This window comes from Vanessa cardui, chromosome 14 (assembly GCF_905220365.1).
Source record: "Vanessa cardui chromosome 14, ilVanCard2.1, whole genome shotgun sequence".
In the NCBI taxonomy this organism is placed as follows: domain Eukaryota; kingdom Metazoa; phylum Arthropoda; class Insecta; order Lepidoptera; family Nymphalidae; genus Vanessa; species Vanessa cardui.
Window position 1 is genome coordinate 9,668,479 of NC_061136.1, and position 19,936 is coordinate 9,688,414.

The 19,936-nt window shown below is 32.8% G+C and overlaps 1 protein-coding gene across 4 annotated transcripts in view; it reads left to right on the top strand.

The window, feature by feature from the left end:
- The window catches only part of LOC124535264 (homeobox protein abdominal-A homolog), a 37,552-nt gene that overhangs the window by 5,951 nt on the left and 11,665 nt on the right, over positions 1–19,936 (top strand). Inside the window, exon 2 of one of the 4 annotated variants that reach the window (XM_047111403.1) lies at positions 1,143–1,202. In XM_047111403.1, coding sequence (XP_046967359.1) covers positions 1,143–1,202 — 60 coding nt within the window. The remainder of the gene's footprint in view (positions 1–1,142; positions 1,203–19,936) is intronic. The other 3 variants (XM_047111404.1, XM_047111405.1, XM_047111406.1) reach the window with 3 other exon arrangements.

Below are 19,936 nucleotides of genomic sequence, written 5' to 3' on the forward strand. Positions count from 1 at the left end.
TTTTACGAATTTTGCCGATGCTTCATCTAATTTGTGTCGTACTATACCTAGATACGCATTGGTCTTATAAATATTCAAGTACCTAAATGATTAAATATTGCATTTAAAATATATTCCAAAACTAAATTGTTTCGGGTAATATTCAAATAAATTTAAAATAGTCGACTACAAAATTGTTATTGTATATTAGGTATATAGGTATATTAAGTTAATGTTATAAAATCACGCCACAAAACAAGGGCCGTAAACGCCATTAGCCTCATCATAACATGCAAAGAAAAATTTAAAAACGAACTGCTAATTGATAATAAAATATAAATAATCTAAGAACATTAAAAAGGTGTTTCTTATCATCTAACATAGCGCGAATTAATTATAAAACTATAAAATTTAATTAGAGAGGCAAAAGAAAATCTACGTACAGCAATAATGCGATTGCATAGTAAGCTGTTAATAAAAACTCGATCAATTCACATCGTTACCGGTGTAATTCTTTTATTCGTTTAATATTTATGTGAAATCTTCTATAAAGTTGCATGCGTTGCTTCTTAATAGTCTTTATTGTGTTTGCGTCTACAAAAAATATTGAATGTTCAAATAAAACATTTTCTTTGCTATTTTCGTTAATATCTGAAGCTCTCAATCGAATCGCGTACTCCAACGATTCGTGTGCCATAGAAATTCATTTAATAATAAAATTAAAATACAAAACATTTTGTAATAAGTTTGGACACAAGTCTTATTAATTTCAGCTTTACATAAACCATATTAATTTAGCTATGACATATTAAATATAAAATGTTATTTTTCCTAATTTATTATATATTCTGAGTACCTACCTAAATACAATTATTAATAATTGATAATGATCGACATATATTTGATAACAAAATATACCAGACAATTTCAGCAACTGTCAATTTCACTTTCAATGTTTTTAAATATTTTATAAGATTTCTTATAATTTAGCATGTAATTAATTAAGTTAATTGAACACTGATTGTTTTAATTTTTTTTTTTGTTTTTTTTTTTTTTGTATAGTTGTTAATTTATATTTAATCTGTTGTTAGCTATAATTGTTGTCTATATATTAGTGCATGTGTTTATATCTGATTAAGAATATTCATTACGATTGATAATAGATTTTCCGTTTCCAGATTGGATGAGCCCCTTCGACCGCGTGGTCTGCGGTGAGTTCAATGGTATTTATCGTTTCAATTTTTATTTTTTTTTAGTTCTAAGTCCTTAGCTTAATTACAATTTAGACGACTATTAAGGCATTCATACACGTGCGTTCAATGATTTAATTGTTATAATTATTTTAACCGATTAACAACGCATTGTTACGCTCGTGTGTAAATGCCTTAAAACATGCCTTCCGTAAAATTTTGTTGCAATTATTCATTTGACATGGCTTCGTTGAATCATTGCAATTGATATTTCTACTGCGTTTTTTATATCAGCGCGGAAATATTTGTTGTAAACAATGAATTAACTGCAATTTGTTTCGACGATTTCGTATTAAAATAAAATCGTCGATTGCTCAATCATATGTGTCCGGTTCATTTGAAATCAACACGTAAACATGATGAATCACTGTACAAATATTTCACTAAAATAATTCACATTTCGATAAAGTCTTAAACGTCTGATATGAATTCATTGCTGCAACTGTATCGTGTCAAGTCTTTTACGTCTCTATGTTTTCTGTTTATTTCAAATTGAATGGTATCTTTACAACCGTGACTAATAAACGGCACTTTGAGTTTGCAAAAAATGTGACGGAAAGGGTTTAAGGATTCGCAATGAATAGCAACTTTCTCCAAAGACAATGAATCAATAGTTCAACAGGATTGCGCTAACCAAAGAAATTAAGGTACAAACATCGACGACGGGAATTATTTTATTTTTAAAGGATTCCGTATTATTTAAACAAAAGATATAAATACTTTTTACTTGCTGATAACTTTTTTTTAATTCACGAATATTTTAATTGCCTATAGGTATTAGATGCTTTAATAAATAAGTTATAACCACTGTTAATAATTTAATACGTATGTCTTACATTATTCAATATTATCTTTATAACTGTAAGGTTTATATTAGGTTTAAATTTATTGACTGTTTAGTAAGTTTTATAGGAACTGAATTTGACTCGATCGCATTTTGAAAATCAACGGAACCTTAATATTGACAATGATTCGTTCACAGCTCTCACAATTTCATAAAAAATAACTAACAAAAGATTCACGGCAATAGGGTTGTGCAATTTCTCTTTTTGTTAAAAATAGCAATCCTTTGTGCCCACGAGATGTTTACAAATAAGGTATAAGTCAAAGGGTTTTAAATCACAGTGTCGAAAGCTTTTAAAACAAGCTTAGAACAGGGGCCATTGTTTTGTTGGCACGCTCACAAATTGCTTTATTACTCGACGTACCGCGGCCGTTCTGCGAAAGTCGATATCGCCGAAATCGCAGTCAAAACAACATACATTATCATATGACAATATGAAGTAGTACATCTCACATTTTGTTAATCCCTAATACTAAATTAAATCAGTATAATTTGATATATACAATTTCTCGATAAAACTGTCGCTTCGAACGTTTATTTATTATTGCATGTATTTTGATTATTTCGCTGCGTAAACGTGGTTTTATAATCAATATATTACACTAATCGAGCAAACAAAACATATTACACGTTTAGGGTTTATAAAAGTTGCTTTATAGCGCTATAACAATTAATAACTAATCACTGTCAATCGTAAATCTACTGGTATAAAGCGATTGACGCTAGTATTGTGAAAAAAGTCAGTCCGCGAACAATAACGTCTGAGGATTGACCATAAAGTGACGACCTTGTGGCTATAAAAATTTAACGAGGCAAGCCCGTAGAGTAGTGTAGTATAAACATACGGCCAGATTTGTGAACGTGACTGTCATAGAAACAGCTGGCTCAACATCTGTGTATCGCCTTAACGACAGCGACCAGCTTTTCGTCGTTTGGATTATAAAAATAAAAGAGTTAAAACAAGTAACACAAAGCCTCAAATGATTCATTATATGATCGCATACAAATTTGTTTTCTGTTTTTATATTATACGTCACGTATTAAAAAATCTTACCTGTCTACCTAATAAATTTGTTTTTATGCAACCTCAATCAAAAAAACCTATTAATATTATGTTCTTGTTTTAAAATCTTTCGACCGTACAACTGAGTACAACCGAAATTATAAATAATGTTTTATTTCTCATGACAATAATCATAAATCAATATAAAGGCATATCGCTGCAAATACTCAAATTATTATAGCATCATATCTTATCGCAACATTCTATTTTTGTAATCCATACTATGCGCGGGTAAATTTAATAGCGAGATAAACAGGACGATATTTCCGATGCCGTGAAAATGTTTAATATCTTATTTAGAGTTCACGAGTGAGAATTGTCTGCGAATATTTAAAATGTCAATGTCAGTTTCGCGACGTGGTATTATATCGCGCACGCCTGTACGTTTATACACATAGCATAACTTTCCATTAGGCGCATGCCGCTCCATAATGTACCGTGTATCTTGTCTACATATGTCGTTCAAGGCTATAGTTGTTGCCATTACACATGTTACGCAATAGACTATTTTAGTTACGTTAAAAAATGCACTAGGGTTGTCGACCTCTGCGAATTAATATGTTATGCAGTCCATGAATCCCGCGCATATGTGTGCTCGAGTATGTACATACCGCAGCGCATTTGATAGCCTATGTCTAATAGTTTAACTTCGGAAATATAAGCAATGCTACCTTTGTTTAACGATTATAGTTGCGTGTAGAAGCTTTACGATTTGAAGATATTTGACAGAAGATATTCGGTTTTATGTTGAATGAAATCGGAGGTTTTAAGTATTGTTTGGGAATAATAGATAGCCTGCACGGCAGACGAATACTTCAGTGAAAGACTATAACATAGATAATTGTATATTTTGTTTTTTTTATTTGTTAGAAACATGAAATATATTATAATAAACCTATTAACTTATCTATCTAGATGAATTAATGAATATATTTTGTGTAGAATTTTTAAATGTTACTATTTTGCGCGGAAACTAGTGACTTAGCAATCGATTTATCGTAAAATCGTTCTTTAATTGAATCGATAAAATATCTACGAAGCATGTTAAATCAACTTTCGCTCCAATTCCGTCTTACTTTATCCGTCGTCTTACCTTCGATAGTTCTAATATCAATAGAATTTCTCAAGCTCAGCTCAAGTGATCGTAAATAGAAAGTAATGTTATACAGTATCAGCTCACCATTTCCGCTGTGCAATTTACTCAGACGATTGCTGTTTCGCAAGGGTCAAAAGGTCTCTATCAAATATGAGTTTTGGTCAGTAAATTTGAAATAGGTATTACTCGACCCGAACCCTTGCTGAATAATATATTCAATTTTATTAAAACCTTAATAGATTTCTTCTCAACATATGTATCAAAGTCTATTTCATTCGTAATTTAAAATGTTATATTTAATTACGAAGTTTTGTCCTCAATTTAAATTAATTTATTAGTATGTGTCCGTTATCTTTCAAGGCGTTCGAATGTCACACTTGTTTCTTTTTGCGTGAAATGAACTTATTAATTTGTGGTTTGTTAAAGATCAAGAGCTGTACCTTTTTTATTATATTTAATTGTCGTTGTGTATAAATACATCAGAATATCTACCACTAATGTTAGTTTTAATATGTCGATTTTTTACTTCATATTAAATAACCTAACTAAAGTAACCTAAACACCTAAGTCAAGCGGCGTTTGTTTGAAAAGCGGAGTTGTTAGAAAAAATATTTTAGTTTAATTTTATGTGCTAATTAATTACAAAATAAGCAGATATATTTAAGAATTATTATGATACAACTAAGGCGCTAATATGCACATAATTAATGTCTATTTGCTTCAGTGCAATCGCTGTAAAAACACATATTTTTTAGTGAAAGTTATTAATCTACGTGTATATATACCTATTTGTCTTCTTGTTGAAAATTTATCATTGTAATTGATTTTAAAATCATCAAAGACACACACGAAGGGAAAACCATTTTTTACACCATCAAATCGCTGTAGATCATATTACATCAGCTCACTTTAAACTAATACACATATAATATTTTTTTTAGTGTTTTATGGTACAATAAATTTTTGGTTGAGTACCTCTTACTCCCTAGTAAGCAACCAAACGGGCACGTCGCACGAAGTCTTAGTACGTTTCACGCAGTTTTCGATGCAATTGTTATGCATATTAATAGCTTTTGCAGTACGTACTAAGTCAAGATTTTTCAAACGCTTCGTTGTATATTTGATAATTAGTTTTTACTGACACAGAATATGATACCCTTATAACACTGGTGCAAGTATCAAAAACTTGTTTGCTACACAAAATATCTAGAGTCACCGAGCACCTTTACTTACCTAATTAATAAAATCAAATTACACCAGAAGTGTCAAAAAAGTTTACAAACAATACATTAATTAAAATGTGTTATCAACTTACGAAAATTATACAAATTAATTACTAGGCGATTAACAAAATACGCTGCTCTACGTACAAACACGCACGCCGACATCGCAGGATTTCTCTTTTATATTGTTTTAGCAATTGTAATAATAATTTCAATGGACGTATTAATTAAATACTAAGCGAATCGACGGTACGATAATGTAAGGTTACAGATAAATATGACTAGTTCTGAACGTATACAACGTACGTACGTACGAGTCGAGATGGCCCAGTGGTTAGAACGCGTACATCTTAACCGATGATTGCGGGTTCAAACCCAGGCAAGCACCACTGATTCATGTGCTTAATTTGTCTTTATAATTCATCTCGTACTCGGCGGTGAAGGAAAACATCGTGAGGAAACCTGCATGTGACAAATTTCATAGAAATTCTGCCACATGTGTATTCCACCAATCCGCATTGGAACAGCGTGGTGGATTATGTTCCAAACCTTCTCCTCTAAGGGAGAGGAGGCCTTTAGCCCAGCAGTGGGAATTCACAGGCTGTTGTTGTTGTTGTCTGAACGTATAATTTATGTTAAATAATATCACAAGCTGCGATGATTATTAGATCGTGAACAATACGGGCATATTGGACATTGGAAGTGTTCAATCGTCAGAGCCAAAATTAATTCGATTGCCGCTCACATACGCGTTGACTTCCTCGCATAAATCAGAGGGAGAGGCCACATACGAACTACATAGACATACATGCGAATATAGATGACAGAACATCTTATATAGGTTTTATTCCTTTTCAAAGATATCAATATGTAAGTTTTTTTTTAATAAATAACTGTTATAAATCATATCTATATATAATTTAAATTGTTTTTCTAGAGATTCTATAATGTTTATAAAATATTATTTAGTTCAAAAACTATGTCGCTTGATAATTGATAATTTAATTGATGTAAAATATACTACTTGATGTTTAATGAAATAAAAAAAAATATCGAAAAAAAAGTTAAACAGAATTTCATCTATAATATCTTATATCTTACAACAATATATATAATAATATACACTACACACACACACACACATACAAACACGGAAAGGAGAAGACGATGACGTTCTTTCATGCCGGCAAAGTAAAACGTCATGCCATATGTCTTTACGGCTAACGAATCTGTCAAATTATCAAGGCATGCCAATAGAAGTTTCACATTGAAAACAAAGACTAACTAATAGCTAAATAATTTAACAATTTATTTAGTTTATAATCACTTCAAATGGGTAACTCTCAATTCTCTACATTGCCCGATGCCTCTACGTTTTAGATATGACTTGGCAAGCTTGGCTTAGCGTGTTGTAATAGAAAACATATGAAATTTTGCAATTTTAATTCATATCCTGTTGACATAAATGTATAATTTTATAAGCATAGCTCAGACGTGATGGCGTTTACATATATCAAAGATATATATTTTCACCGAGAACACGGTGCAGCGGATGTAATGAACAACAGTAGCATGTAAAATGTAATTGTTTGTATGTATGACTTTTAAACGATGAAAACAAATTATACATACATCCTAATAGACGTTATGCATTTAGTAGACTTTATTTAGATGCAAACGTGTCTAAAACCAATTAAATCTATAGATACTTCTTTCTTTTACTGGCATAATAAATCGTTTCATAAACCTAGAAAAAAAAAACAATTTTTTTTTAGTATTTCAGTAACGGTATTTGATAAGGTTTTAAGTAAATTGAAACGTATATGTATTTTAATAAACTGCATTTTAATTGCCTTAGTGATTTATGTGCAAAAAAAGAATATGATATTCAAATTGTAACTTTAATATTTTAATTAATTTAATAATTAATTCAACACATTTCTGTACAAATTCTGTAAGATTATATCTTATAATGTAGGATTGCTTAAAGTATATTAATCATGGAGCACATTCTCTGCATTTATAATAACATATAGGAAGTGTAGTAATTTGATCTTTTTGAATAAATTAATATGAAGTGATCGGTTTCACAGTGTTATTGCGTACCGTGGTTATTTTATCGAACGATCATATTGCGTTCAACTGCAAGGAATATATCCTTCAAAATCTTCTATTCATAAGATGACATTATCTATTGGGTTTCATTTATTTCTTGCTGTGTTAAATAATAAGCATGGACGTATGTAGCAAATTTAGCTCTATTGGCAAATTCAAATGTAGCTAATAATTTACTTTAGGGCTTTGCGCAAGCTATTCTATATACCACCTATATCAAATATTCTACCGCCAAACACTTGTATTGTTATATTACGGTCTGTAGGGTGTGCCAGTGTAACTACGATATTACATCTTATCTAGCAAAGTTGGTGGTGCATTGGCTATGTAAGAAATGGTTAATACTTATCATCGTTTGATGGTCACTGCTTATAATCTGGTGGCTCATCTAGCACGAGTACATAAAAAAAATTAAGCACAGACTATAACAGTCTATTTTCTACTCCAAAAAAAAATACAGACGAATTGATAACCTCCTCTTTTTTGAAGTCGGTTGAAAACGTCACGTGTTAAATGTGTATTTGACTTTAAAATAAATATGTATATAAGGAAATTAACTCATTTAAGATTTTGAAGGACAGATGCCTAATATTAATTTGTTTAAAAGTAATAATACGAGTCATATAAGCGGTGGCTATGGTATAGGTATCGCAGCGATTCGAGTCAGCTTTATTCTTAACGATGGTCACTCGTCTCGTACTATGAATACAGCAATAATTTAATCGACTCGACGTTTCATTTGCATATTGTTTAGAAAATCATGTCATTTGTTTTCTCATCCATATTTTCTAACAAACGGTAGGTAATTGGATATTATATTAATATGTTTCACGTTGTCTCACCCCGTGTACAGAATTTACATGATTCTTTTGTTTGTGATTTAAATCACTCGCCTCTTGGAAACAATAACAGCTACTAGGTGTAAGATTTATATAAAGATTCGATCTCAACTTTTTCCATGAACACGTTGTGTGATTTGAATTGTAAATGGATTTTCTTATAAATATACCTACAAGAACGTAAAAATAATAACTCTACATATAATTTCAGTAACAATCGTTACGATAAATTCGTCGTGTCTATTATAACAATAATAATTTAAGTCATTAATAATAATAATGGTAAGGTAATAGGTGATATAATAAGAATTTTCTTGTTTTCGTGGCACTAGCTTACATCTGCAGAGATTTCTAGCGGCTTTGTTTAATAATACTGACATTGCATGATCAAGTTAGTCCTCTGTAGTTCTCTCGTTCCATGCCAAATACGTTATGCTAATTTTGATACTACTATGTCGTCTCCGACTACGCCAATTCAAATTTATTTTATTTGTCTGCCATGAAGCAAATGCCTCTGCTGATGCTAATGTCACGTTCGAGACTGTTTATTATATGAAATTTAACGGTACATTTGTTAAAACATATTAACTATGGACATATAAACAAGTGAATTTATGTGTTTATAAAATGTATTATAGCAGTAGCTGTTAGCTTAGGATCCTAGCGAGTAAGCTTAGGGTGATGTGACGTTTGTTTCTCGTTGCGTAAATATAGCGAAGCCAGAAAATCCACACATAATGAACTTCAGACGCCTGGCTCGCACGATAGCGATTTCATAATGCTAGGTGTCGATTGCTCTCAAAGGAATTAAATGCATTGCCTACAATTTATATCTCTATTAACGTTGAGTATTGTTTACACACGTCTGACCGCGGCCTCGGGCGCCGAGCGCAGACGCTTGTGAAAACATACGCTTCAAGATTAAAGGTAGACCTGGTAATGTACGCCACTTAAGTCGGATCCACCTGGCACGGCTCAGTTCTCATGTCTTACATCACGAACGATGAAAGCGTTTTCCCTTTCGAAGGTCAACGATGACTGGTCTTGCGAGTTTGTTTACGGCACCTCGGTGTTCAGCGTTTCCTACCAGTTTGCATAAGTGGAGGGTAGTCTCAATAAAAACAAATTGGCTGCCCGCTGGTCGGAGTTGAGCACTTACACACGTACAAGGAAGCGGAGCGACACGTCCGAAGATGATTTACAGCCGTTTCTCGGCGCTCGCATTGTTGCCTATAAAGAAATTGTTGAACACACTTTGATATTTATACTCATAACTTTAACTTCTTACTTAGTATGCCAATATTCAATTTAGAAGAACTACTTGAGGAAACTGTTAATTACAAACGGATAATTAAACGGTCAAATAGAAGATGCAATTCGTTGCATATTAAATCACTGCTGTTAATATTCGTTTTAAATATTATTTCATACAACGATTAACAATTTAATACAGACATCCTTTATAATTTAGATGTGAGAGCCGAATCAAATGTAATGCTATAAATAAGTCGAGGTAAATATGTAAATAAATTTTGAGATAAAGGCACGGAATAATGTTACAGGTTCGTAGGCTGGGCCGTAGCGACGCATTAATCTTGTAGATACAATCGTGAGCCGGCGAGTAAATCTGTGATAGGATCTTGAGATACAACAGGTCGGTAGGGGACATTTTCACCTTCGTAGGACACGTTTGCGGAATGAAAATACATAAAGACCGTTCCTTTGTTTCTTGGTATTACGTCTTATTTGCCGAGGTCTTTTTTGTTTTAATGAGCTTTATTTAGTAGATTATTTATATTAATACGCGAGCATTTAAAATTGCTGTTTGATTTATTTAGTGTTTCTAAAACGTAAATAGGAATGAAACTTATACAATAGATGTTCACAAAAGAGGTTGTACTCAATGGAGAAAAAACTAAAAGACATTTCGACCACGAGCAATACTCGCATAAATTAAATATATAAAATGAGATTAATGATAAGCATATTATAATATGTAAAATTAAAATTGCGCAACATTCGTTTTTCTCGTTTACGTTCTAAATTTAATAATATTTTAACAAATAAATATATAACATATTTCCTATTAACAACATTTTAACCAATTAAAACAACGTTAAAGTATTTCATTGCTGTAAATATGTAATTAAAACGCTACTTTATTGTAGAGAAGCTTAATTGCGAGCATTTGACGCGTTCTCCTTTTGTGGAAACCGACGGAACTCATTGCGACGTGCCTTGCATAAAAATATGAACAAACGATTCGATATATAACGTTTTTAATGACTTTATCTATACAGAAACTCTTTGTATGTTAAAATACAACGGATTGAGTCATAAGACTTGACAAGTATATACAAAATATAACGTCTATTGTACACTTACACAAAAATCTATATTTAGAAAATAGTACTGAATTTATTTTGAGTTAATATTTTTGAAAGAGATTTCCACTTATCAATATTGTAGCTTGGGAACTATCTGAGTCATACTTTATTTCGCGAAATCGATTGATTAAAATACAGGAGACTCGAACGAGTTGACTATTAATTTAGTTTATAGGTATAGGTAGGTATTTTACGTGGTTGATTTCGCGAAACTTATTTAAATGGAATACTTTCGATTAATTAAAACGGGTAAAACACGATACAGGTAAAGCTAGCATATTTTTATTTGCAACATATTAACATACTTCTTAGTAACCGACCGGACAGAAAAGATAAATGTCATAATAATATTTACAAACTGTACACACTTGATTATTCGCAATCGCATGTGCAAGCTTTCAGCAATCGTAAATATCTTAAGTCGGCTACTTTTGCCGGCCGTCTTGCAATAAAAACGAATTCAAATCGAATTACTCGAGAAAATTAGATAACAAAGGATGCGTCAAATTTTAAATTGTAATCTTATAATAAAATCTATGCAATTGATATAATTTTATTTAGACAGGTTCAGCCCTTAACATTCGAGCGGTGTAGCGTAATGTATGTTAGAAGGATCCGAGGGGATCCCCGGGTCTTAGGGTTGGCATCGGGGGACAAGGACAGGGTGCGCCTGACATTGAAGTAGTGCCAATAACAGTGGTATAAATAGAAGGGGCCGGCGGTGCGAAGGGCGTTACATCGCTACGAGATCAGAATATTTTGTTAGTTCGCCTGATATCGCATCCTAAACAACGGATTACAATGCGGGAAGGCTCGTCGATACCGATCCGAGTGCTTGATCAATTGCGAACTCGATACAATTTATATCCTCCTCGCGCGAATCGATGCTTACTTTAACTGAGCACCTGTACAATATTGTACAATTATTGGATCGTAAATCGAAACGAGCCTCGTTTTGGAGCATCGAATTTTCATTAATTAGTTATAACGAATCGATTTTGAAACTCCCGTTCGATATCTGCTTACGAATCGAATTGATATATGAAAGAATGACTCGAATAAATATAGCCTGACAAAAATATTTCCTTGACCATTAAAATGACTTCTGAAGGAGATAAATTAAACGATGTAGGTTAATACACCGTAAGTAAATTATGACTCACCGTTGTCCGCTTCTGACTCAAAATCTTACCTAAAAGTTATGTATATCGTTCAACTTTCCTAAAATGTGAATTTGTAGTCAATCATTCTCATTGACCCGATATACCAACAAAATGGTCTTAGTGTAAATATTTAGACGTAACCGAATTGTACAAAGGTGGTATTAACACTGAGATGTAATAAAAACGATAAATTTTCCCCCCAAGAATCGAACACCCTCGAAGTAAAAAATGACCAGGATAAATTGGAATGGTAGTGGCGGCCTATAAAACATTCAGTTTATGGGGTGTCATATTTACATTCGGGTGATATCGGTGGGAATACTGATAAGTATTTATCTATTACAACGATAAAAGAACAATAATATGTTGCGACTGTTTATACAAAAGCTTACAAACAATTGCTGTTATTTTGTTACTGAAAAATATTTCAGTAATAATAATAACAATACATGAAGTTCGTGTATTGTTAAATTTTTGGCAACGTCTATACATGTATAGATTAAAGACCCTTCTTTGCATTATAACGATAGTAGTATTATTTAAATTTACATGATATAAAAAAATATATGTATATTCTTGATAAATAAAATGTAATTGATTAAAATCATAAATTATACTTTCGTATAAATAAATAGTATATGAGATTAAAAGAGCACTTAGACTGAATTACTGAAAGTAAACATCGGCGTAAATTTAGCTGTTCACATTGATTACGTAAATGTAAGTTACGTAGAGGAGGCACTCTTCATTTTATAAAACGTTGCTTTCAATCATGTTTCTTACTCTTTCGTACCTTATAATGGTTATTCACGAAGAAAAGAGACGATCTCTTGTATAAATGATTCATAGAATGGAATTCGTGTCTAAGGAGATGGTTATTTTAATTAAAGAACCAGTTTTAAATAAGATAGGATACTTTGAAATTAACTAAAATTATCTATTATGTAAATTTTCACACAAAATAGCAACATTTATCGTAATTTTATATACCAATAAAAGACATACACCAAAATTTATAACAAGAAAAACAATATTACTTATCTTTTAAAAGAGTTTTCTGCCGGAAACCATATCGTTAGTAGTTTTAACTTCACTTCTTATTATTTATACTTTTGTTTAGACAAATATCTTCTTACTTACAATAAATATTACTTAATTCATTGAACTTTTAGGAAAACATTCAAGCGTGTTGCCATTTACAATATTTATATTAGAAAACAGTCGTGAACACCCTTTAAATTGAAGCTTAAGATTAGTCGGCGCCGCGTTACGGGAATAGCGTTGCTACCAAATAAAATGTTTAGGGTCATTTTGGCCGAGAACGGGCGAACCAGCTCTTCCAAATGCCGATAGGCCTATTCCACCCCACGCCCCTCGGGATTCTCTATAGGTACACGGCTATCATAAATTTTTGGCCGCAAATTTGCAATCGTATCTTTTTGCCGCGTTGTAGGGGGCTCAGCATTAACATAACTGCTACTATAGCAATTTACCTTGTAACTTTATGGTTATACCTGTTTAATGGGTATTCACCAAATACTATAGTTAATTTAAACGAAATAGGTCCAACTCTATATAATTGGATTATATATTGGCTATAGCATGAGGCGATACTTGAAAATTATCTTCTAACGTGATGTCGTCTTAAATTTTCGCGATTATTATACATTGAAATAAAACTAGTTATAAAGGATTTGAATCGCGAATTTTAATTATTTTTAACATCCCGACGTTTCGAGCACTTAACATCGTTCGTGGTCACGGGTAGACTCAAATCTACTTATATAATATAAGCTATTCAAATCCGTTATAACTAGTTTTATTTCAATCTTCTAACGTGATTATTTGAACATAGAACACAACAACAACAACAACAGTCTGTAAATTTCCCACTGCTGGGCTAAGGCCTAATTTCTCTTTGAGGAGAAGGTTTGGAACATATTCCATCACGCTCTTCCAATGCAGGTTGGTGGAATAGAACACAATTCATATAAATAAATGAATAAGTTAATATTCTTATATTAACATCTATCGTCACAGCTACTCAACGGTTAACAATGGAATGTAGTAATGGAACATATCTGCTGGAAGCTGGATTAAATTTTAATTATAATTGCGCCGTAGCAAATGGCGCCCGCTCAACGAAGACGAGACTCGAATGCGTGAGATGCGCGATTTAATCGGTGGACTTATAACGAGGGCGAGGGAGCGTAAAACGCATTCCTGAATTATAAGGGCCGCATAATTGCGCATCTATATATCCTTTATTAAAAATTCTATTTACTTTTAAACGTACTTACGTTTATACTAAACGAATTACTATTCGCTCATATCGTCTATAAAGTCGAGTGTTTAAAATAGCCTCTAATAATTTACGTTTAGTTCTATGACACATAATTTAGCCGTTACGTAGTTTACAAGCACATTACAGCACATGCCTTCGTCGTTTCACACTTAAGGGCACATAACACCCTTGGAATAGAGCTCTTGTAATTAAAACCCTCTAAACGGACAATTTGTAGTATGAACATAGCAGCGTCTCTTGAGGAAGATTCAACTGTTCACGCTACAAGCGCAGGAGTAAATTTAATATTTACCAACTAAACTTACTATACTTAACGCCAGACTCGTACCAGCACCGTATAATTAATTTCTTATCGCATGAATTTAATAAACATCATAAAGATATAGAGTCGAGAGTTATTTTTGTTAATGTATTTTTGGCACGGATAATTTTGACAATATTAAAACAAAATTGATATTAATGACCCATCGGTCAGCGTGCCTTCCATCGAAACTAATATTTTTAATTGCGTCGAACCAATCAAAGCATTAACTGCATCCACATTGAGCCGTCTGAGCCCGCATTAACTTCCAATCAAGAGAATTTATTCCGACCGACACATAATCTATAAATAACGTCGTTGAATTAATAAGCGCACAATAGGACAGCTAACGAGCGCAGTTGGGGTCCAGTGTTGCCAGTGGTGTATTAAATTTGCATGTTAGCAACCCTATTATACCCTTGCCCCGCCTTGTCCATAGCCAAATGCTTCGGCCGCCATTTTTGGTCAATGCAAGGGTAAATGCAATTATATGCAGCTGTCTTTAGTCGCAGCATTTACGATATTTAAATTTATATATCCTGATATTATTATTTATATATATTAAAATAATAACACGTATTTTGTATATGACAACATACGGACATATAACGGCATACAATCGATTTGTGAGATTAAAAATAAAATCCTTTTATGATGTTACGAATAGCTAAAATATCCACACTTTATATTTAATTTTGAGTTCTAAAACCTTGCAGTAAATAACAATATTATCTAGTAAAATTTTTCACGAATAAAAGCAACAATTTTCATACGAAACTCTCCAACATCGATACTATATTACATTAGGGAGACTATTACACGAAACATTTGGGACTCCAGGATAAAGAACCCGGTATATTATAAAATATAACAGCGTTCCTCCCTTTGTTTTTAAAAACGTATCAGGTACCTCTAGAATGGGGCGCGAGCATTGCGGTATTCAAATTTGCCAGTCTGTAGGGGAGGCCAATTTGTTTTAAATTACGTTACGATATTACATTCGGAGTTAAAATATTGCTGATACACTCGCACCTATAACGGGATAGGGTTGGCATAAAATATGAACCTGTTCGAATGCTTAATTACATTATCTTATTATACGGACGCCCACATTCATATAATTTATTCTAGACGCCTAGAATTATAAATGAGTTGTCATTATTCAAGATAAATAATTAATAAGCACTGCACCTAAGAAACATTTATATGTATAAATGTATTACCAATAAATTTTACTTACAGTGTTAATATATATAATAATGATTAAACTAGCGTACAACAAAGTGTACATTATTTAATAGGAAATGATTAAGACTTTAATATTCCATCCGTAGATCCCTAAATACCTAAACATTATTTTTTCATGGATAATTGCTAGACGGAGACGCTTAAAGTACAGGCAGGGTGAATTTAATAAGTAAAGCAGGTGTACAGTTCACTGGTACATGTCTTATAAAAGCGATAACTCCAAACGAGTTCGGAGTTAAATCTTATTCACGATAAACGAGTCGAGACGAAACGAGAACGTTAATAAAGATATAATAATAAATATCTCGGGGAAAACCTTTCGGGATTCGAATCAAACTAAGGGTAGGAAAATTGCGACAGTCCCTGAGGAGGTGCGGGGCAAACGACAGCTGTAGCCTAATGTCCTTTCTATTTATCTGCGATCGGGGAAACGCGGGTATGTAGATATAGATATGTCATAATATAATATATATTACGAGTTATCCCCAACACATCGTCTCACAAATCCCGTTCAGCACAGATGTGCCAATTTTATGACAGATTTATATCATTTTAACATTTGATTAACATGAAATAGTTATGAAATTGTTAGAAAGATGTCGAGCGTGCTAGGGCACTGTAAATTCGTTTTATTAATAATAAATATATCCGGCTTACTTTATGATTTATATACACTAAAACCATTTGCCAAGCGCAAGCGAATTAGTTCATGTTCGATTGCTTACAAACTGACATTGCGTAAGCGATGACAATCTCAGTTTTATGAAGGAGACATCGTAAATGTCTATTAATATGAATGGGCTCCAATTACTTTTATGATTCGCGTTTTGTTGAGAGTTGCTCTAAAAAAAAGTTTACGATCATTCGCGCCCCCCAACTGCTTGACTTTATATACCTCGTGGGGGAAACGCTGGTACACGCTTGGACAATCGACGTCTCGGGCAGATGTATCTCGAGTCGGAGTCACCTGTTTATACTTCGGTACTGAAAGGCATTTGATTCGTTTTGTTTCGCATGCTTAATAGAATACTGTTAACAAGCGTATGTTTCTTTCAATACGATAACGTGTAAAGGACGCGCGTGCCGATGTCAAAGTCAGCCTAATCAGTCGTCGTATTTATAAGTACTACGGCTTCCCTTGTTGAGTATATTATTGAAAGTTATATATTTTTGGAATTTGATTCGATTTTTTTTATTTATGATCATCGATTCCTTGAGCTTTATATAATATACGATACAATTATGAGAATGCTTAAATTAAGCTATATTTTTATAAAGGAACTAATAACATAGCTGAATATTCTTATAAAATCGCAAACAATTTTATATAATTTATTTCATCATACTCTTGGTTCGTTAAGCTTGAATCACAGCATCAGGGATCGTAAATCGTTTTTAAGGGCATACCAAACAATGTAATTACAAAACCCCACCAAAAGCACTAAATATCTCAGGTGCAAAGTGCGAGGAGACTCCGAAAACGACTTATGAGTCATATAGCCTGAATTATACTCAATTCCGTAGGCATTTATTGGCTCTCAAACACGTAAAACAAACAAAATCGACATCGGAACATCTGAAACGAACAATAATAGCCATTCAGTGAATCAGAATGCGTTGATTTGAATGAATATCGCCCAATAACGAAACGCCGACTTCCTGTAGTCTGTGCCAGCGGGCCGGTGCGTCTATCAAATCATATGACCCGTTGAATGCGTCTTACTCCACTTTTATCGGTTGTATCAGTCATAAAATGCTAATGAACGAGCGTTTCGGACCAAACATCCGAGCGCGATATTCATATGACGGTATAAAACGTAACCCGAAGTCGACACTTCGTTGGAAACGTAATCGTAACCGCTGTGTGCGCTTTCAAAACATCGCGCGTAACTCGACCGTCTCAATGGCGGTTAAGATAGCGCAATGTTTTCAAAAGCTCTCTTATGTACGACTGATATGTGCCAACAAATATACATTGTCGGGTTTCTTTGACTCTCGAGCTAGCGTTTAACGATAATATTAGCCTTTCGTGTGTCATTAAATCGACTATATTATTTTTGTGTGCTTGCTATAATTGTCGCTATATTAACTCTTTCCCATAACACTCTATAACCGTGTCATTAAATTAATGATTAGAATTTCAATAAAAATGATATCCAGAATAGATGGGGATCTATGACAGATTTCAATCTAAAGTTTAATATTACCGTAACATCAGGTTACCTTAACACATTTACGAGTCACGTTAGACTGTCATTTAGATTAGCGCACTATTGTTACATTCATGTTTTTAGGTTAATTGGTAATATTAGGATAGGTCATGTTAGTGTTAGCAATAAAATATTCGATGTCAAGTCACACAATATGTAAAAATTTGTAATTGAAATTAGCCATAATATCCGACTTTATAGGTGTTCTAGAAAGTATACGTACACTTTGTTTTTTTTAAATATTTTATACTGTGATTTTATAGTGAAACTTAAAATTTAATTTATTGTAAAAAAAATCACTTAAAAATTCACTAGTGAATCATTTTCTTCTTATTCAAAATCAAAAAATATCTTAGCTGTATTTTTACTCATATCCGTAAAAACATTTTTATAGGACAATGTGTGTTATCGATTATTTTGTAAGATGATCTTTAAATTAATTTAAGTAAGGTGACAGTTATCACAGGAGTGCCCCTAACATACAGTAAAACCTGTAAAATATCCATCAATGTCGTCTGAACAATATTTAGTTATTTTAAAATGGTATGTGACACATAATACTGAGCGTAACAGTATTTTTTTGTGATGCCCAGAGCACGTTATCGGTGAGTGATGGAGTAATTTTCAAAAATAAAACGTCCCTCTCTCCTTGTCAAGAGAACGTACGACCGCTTCACATTAATATATTATCAAAATAATGTTCTCTCTAAGCCGAACGTATGTTAGTAGATGCCCGAGCGAGTAGGCTTATCTCCAAACAAATACTCACAAATAATATCTAATAGGAAATGAAGTACGTACTTAGCGAGGTAATTTGAAGTTTTAAACATCCTGTTATAGTATTAACACGTGGTGGGCTAGTGTAAATATTGACGACGAAAAATTTAAGCAGAATAAGCCAATTGTTTCCGGACGTCCGAGATATACACAGATTCATAGAACAAATTCGGCTTGTTATTTCAACGAATCTCGAGTCTCATACATTCTTCGTAGGAGTCGCTCGAAATATAAATAACTAAGCTCATGATAAAACGTGTAAACATACGGCGAAATATGCTTACAAAAAAGGTTTATCAAGAAAAAAATTAAAATTAATTGCTATTGCTCGAAGCTTTGTCTCCATTAAAACATCAGACCGAAAATGTTAATTATTCTCTCGGCATTCGCCAACAGTCGCTGCACTTGTTTTATTTTTGCAAGTAACGTGTGTTTCAGGACTAAGCTTGAAAGAGTTTTTTTACCTAGTGTGCTATTAATGCACACGAATATCTCTATATCGTAGGCACGCGAATTTCGTCTCTATAAACCCAAAAATAAAGTGCATTCTTCTTGCACTAACGTTGAAATTCAGACGTTATTCTGTCTATGCAAAATTTCCCGTGCAAATTTTAGTTAATTATGTACGGAAAATTTAAGAGCCCTGTAATAAGTACTAAATATTTACTAAGCTTTTTGCTTAATGCATACCTCTATGCGACTAGTTCTTTGTTGGTTTCGAATTTGCTACAAATAAATTCAAATTGAAATAACGACATTAATCTTTATTATATTATAATATTTATGATTATCAATCTATTTCACGACATTTTCGTTAGGGTAACATACCTAAAATCCTCTAGAAAATAAAAACATTCCAAATATTATAAATGTCTTCGTAACTCGTATCCATAACAAAACCATAGCCGTATTAATTGTGTCGTTTCTTGGATGACTTTAGAAAAATGTCCATAACTTAAAAAAGCGGGTCCCCGTTTCATTCACATTAATATTTGTGTATGTGCGTTTACATTGGCCATTCCGTGTGGGTTATGATGCGATCCGAGATGCGAAACCGGTTCGGTCGGCTACTGAGAGCTTTTACGGTGCACGACAATGATCTACAACGCCTTTTGAAAGATATCTGCATACGTGCC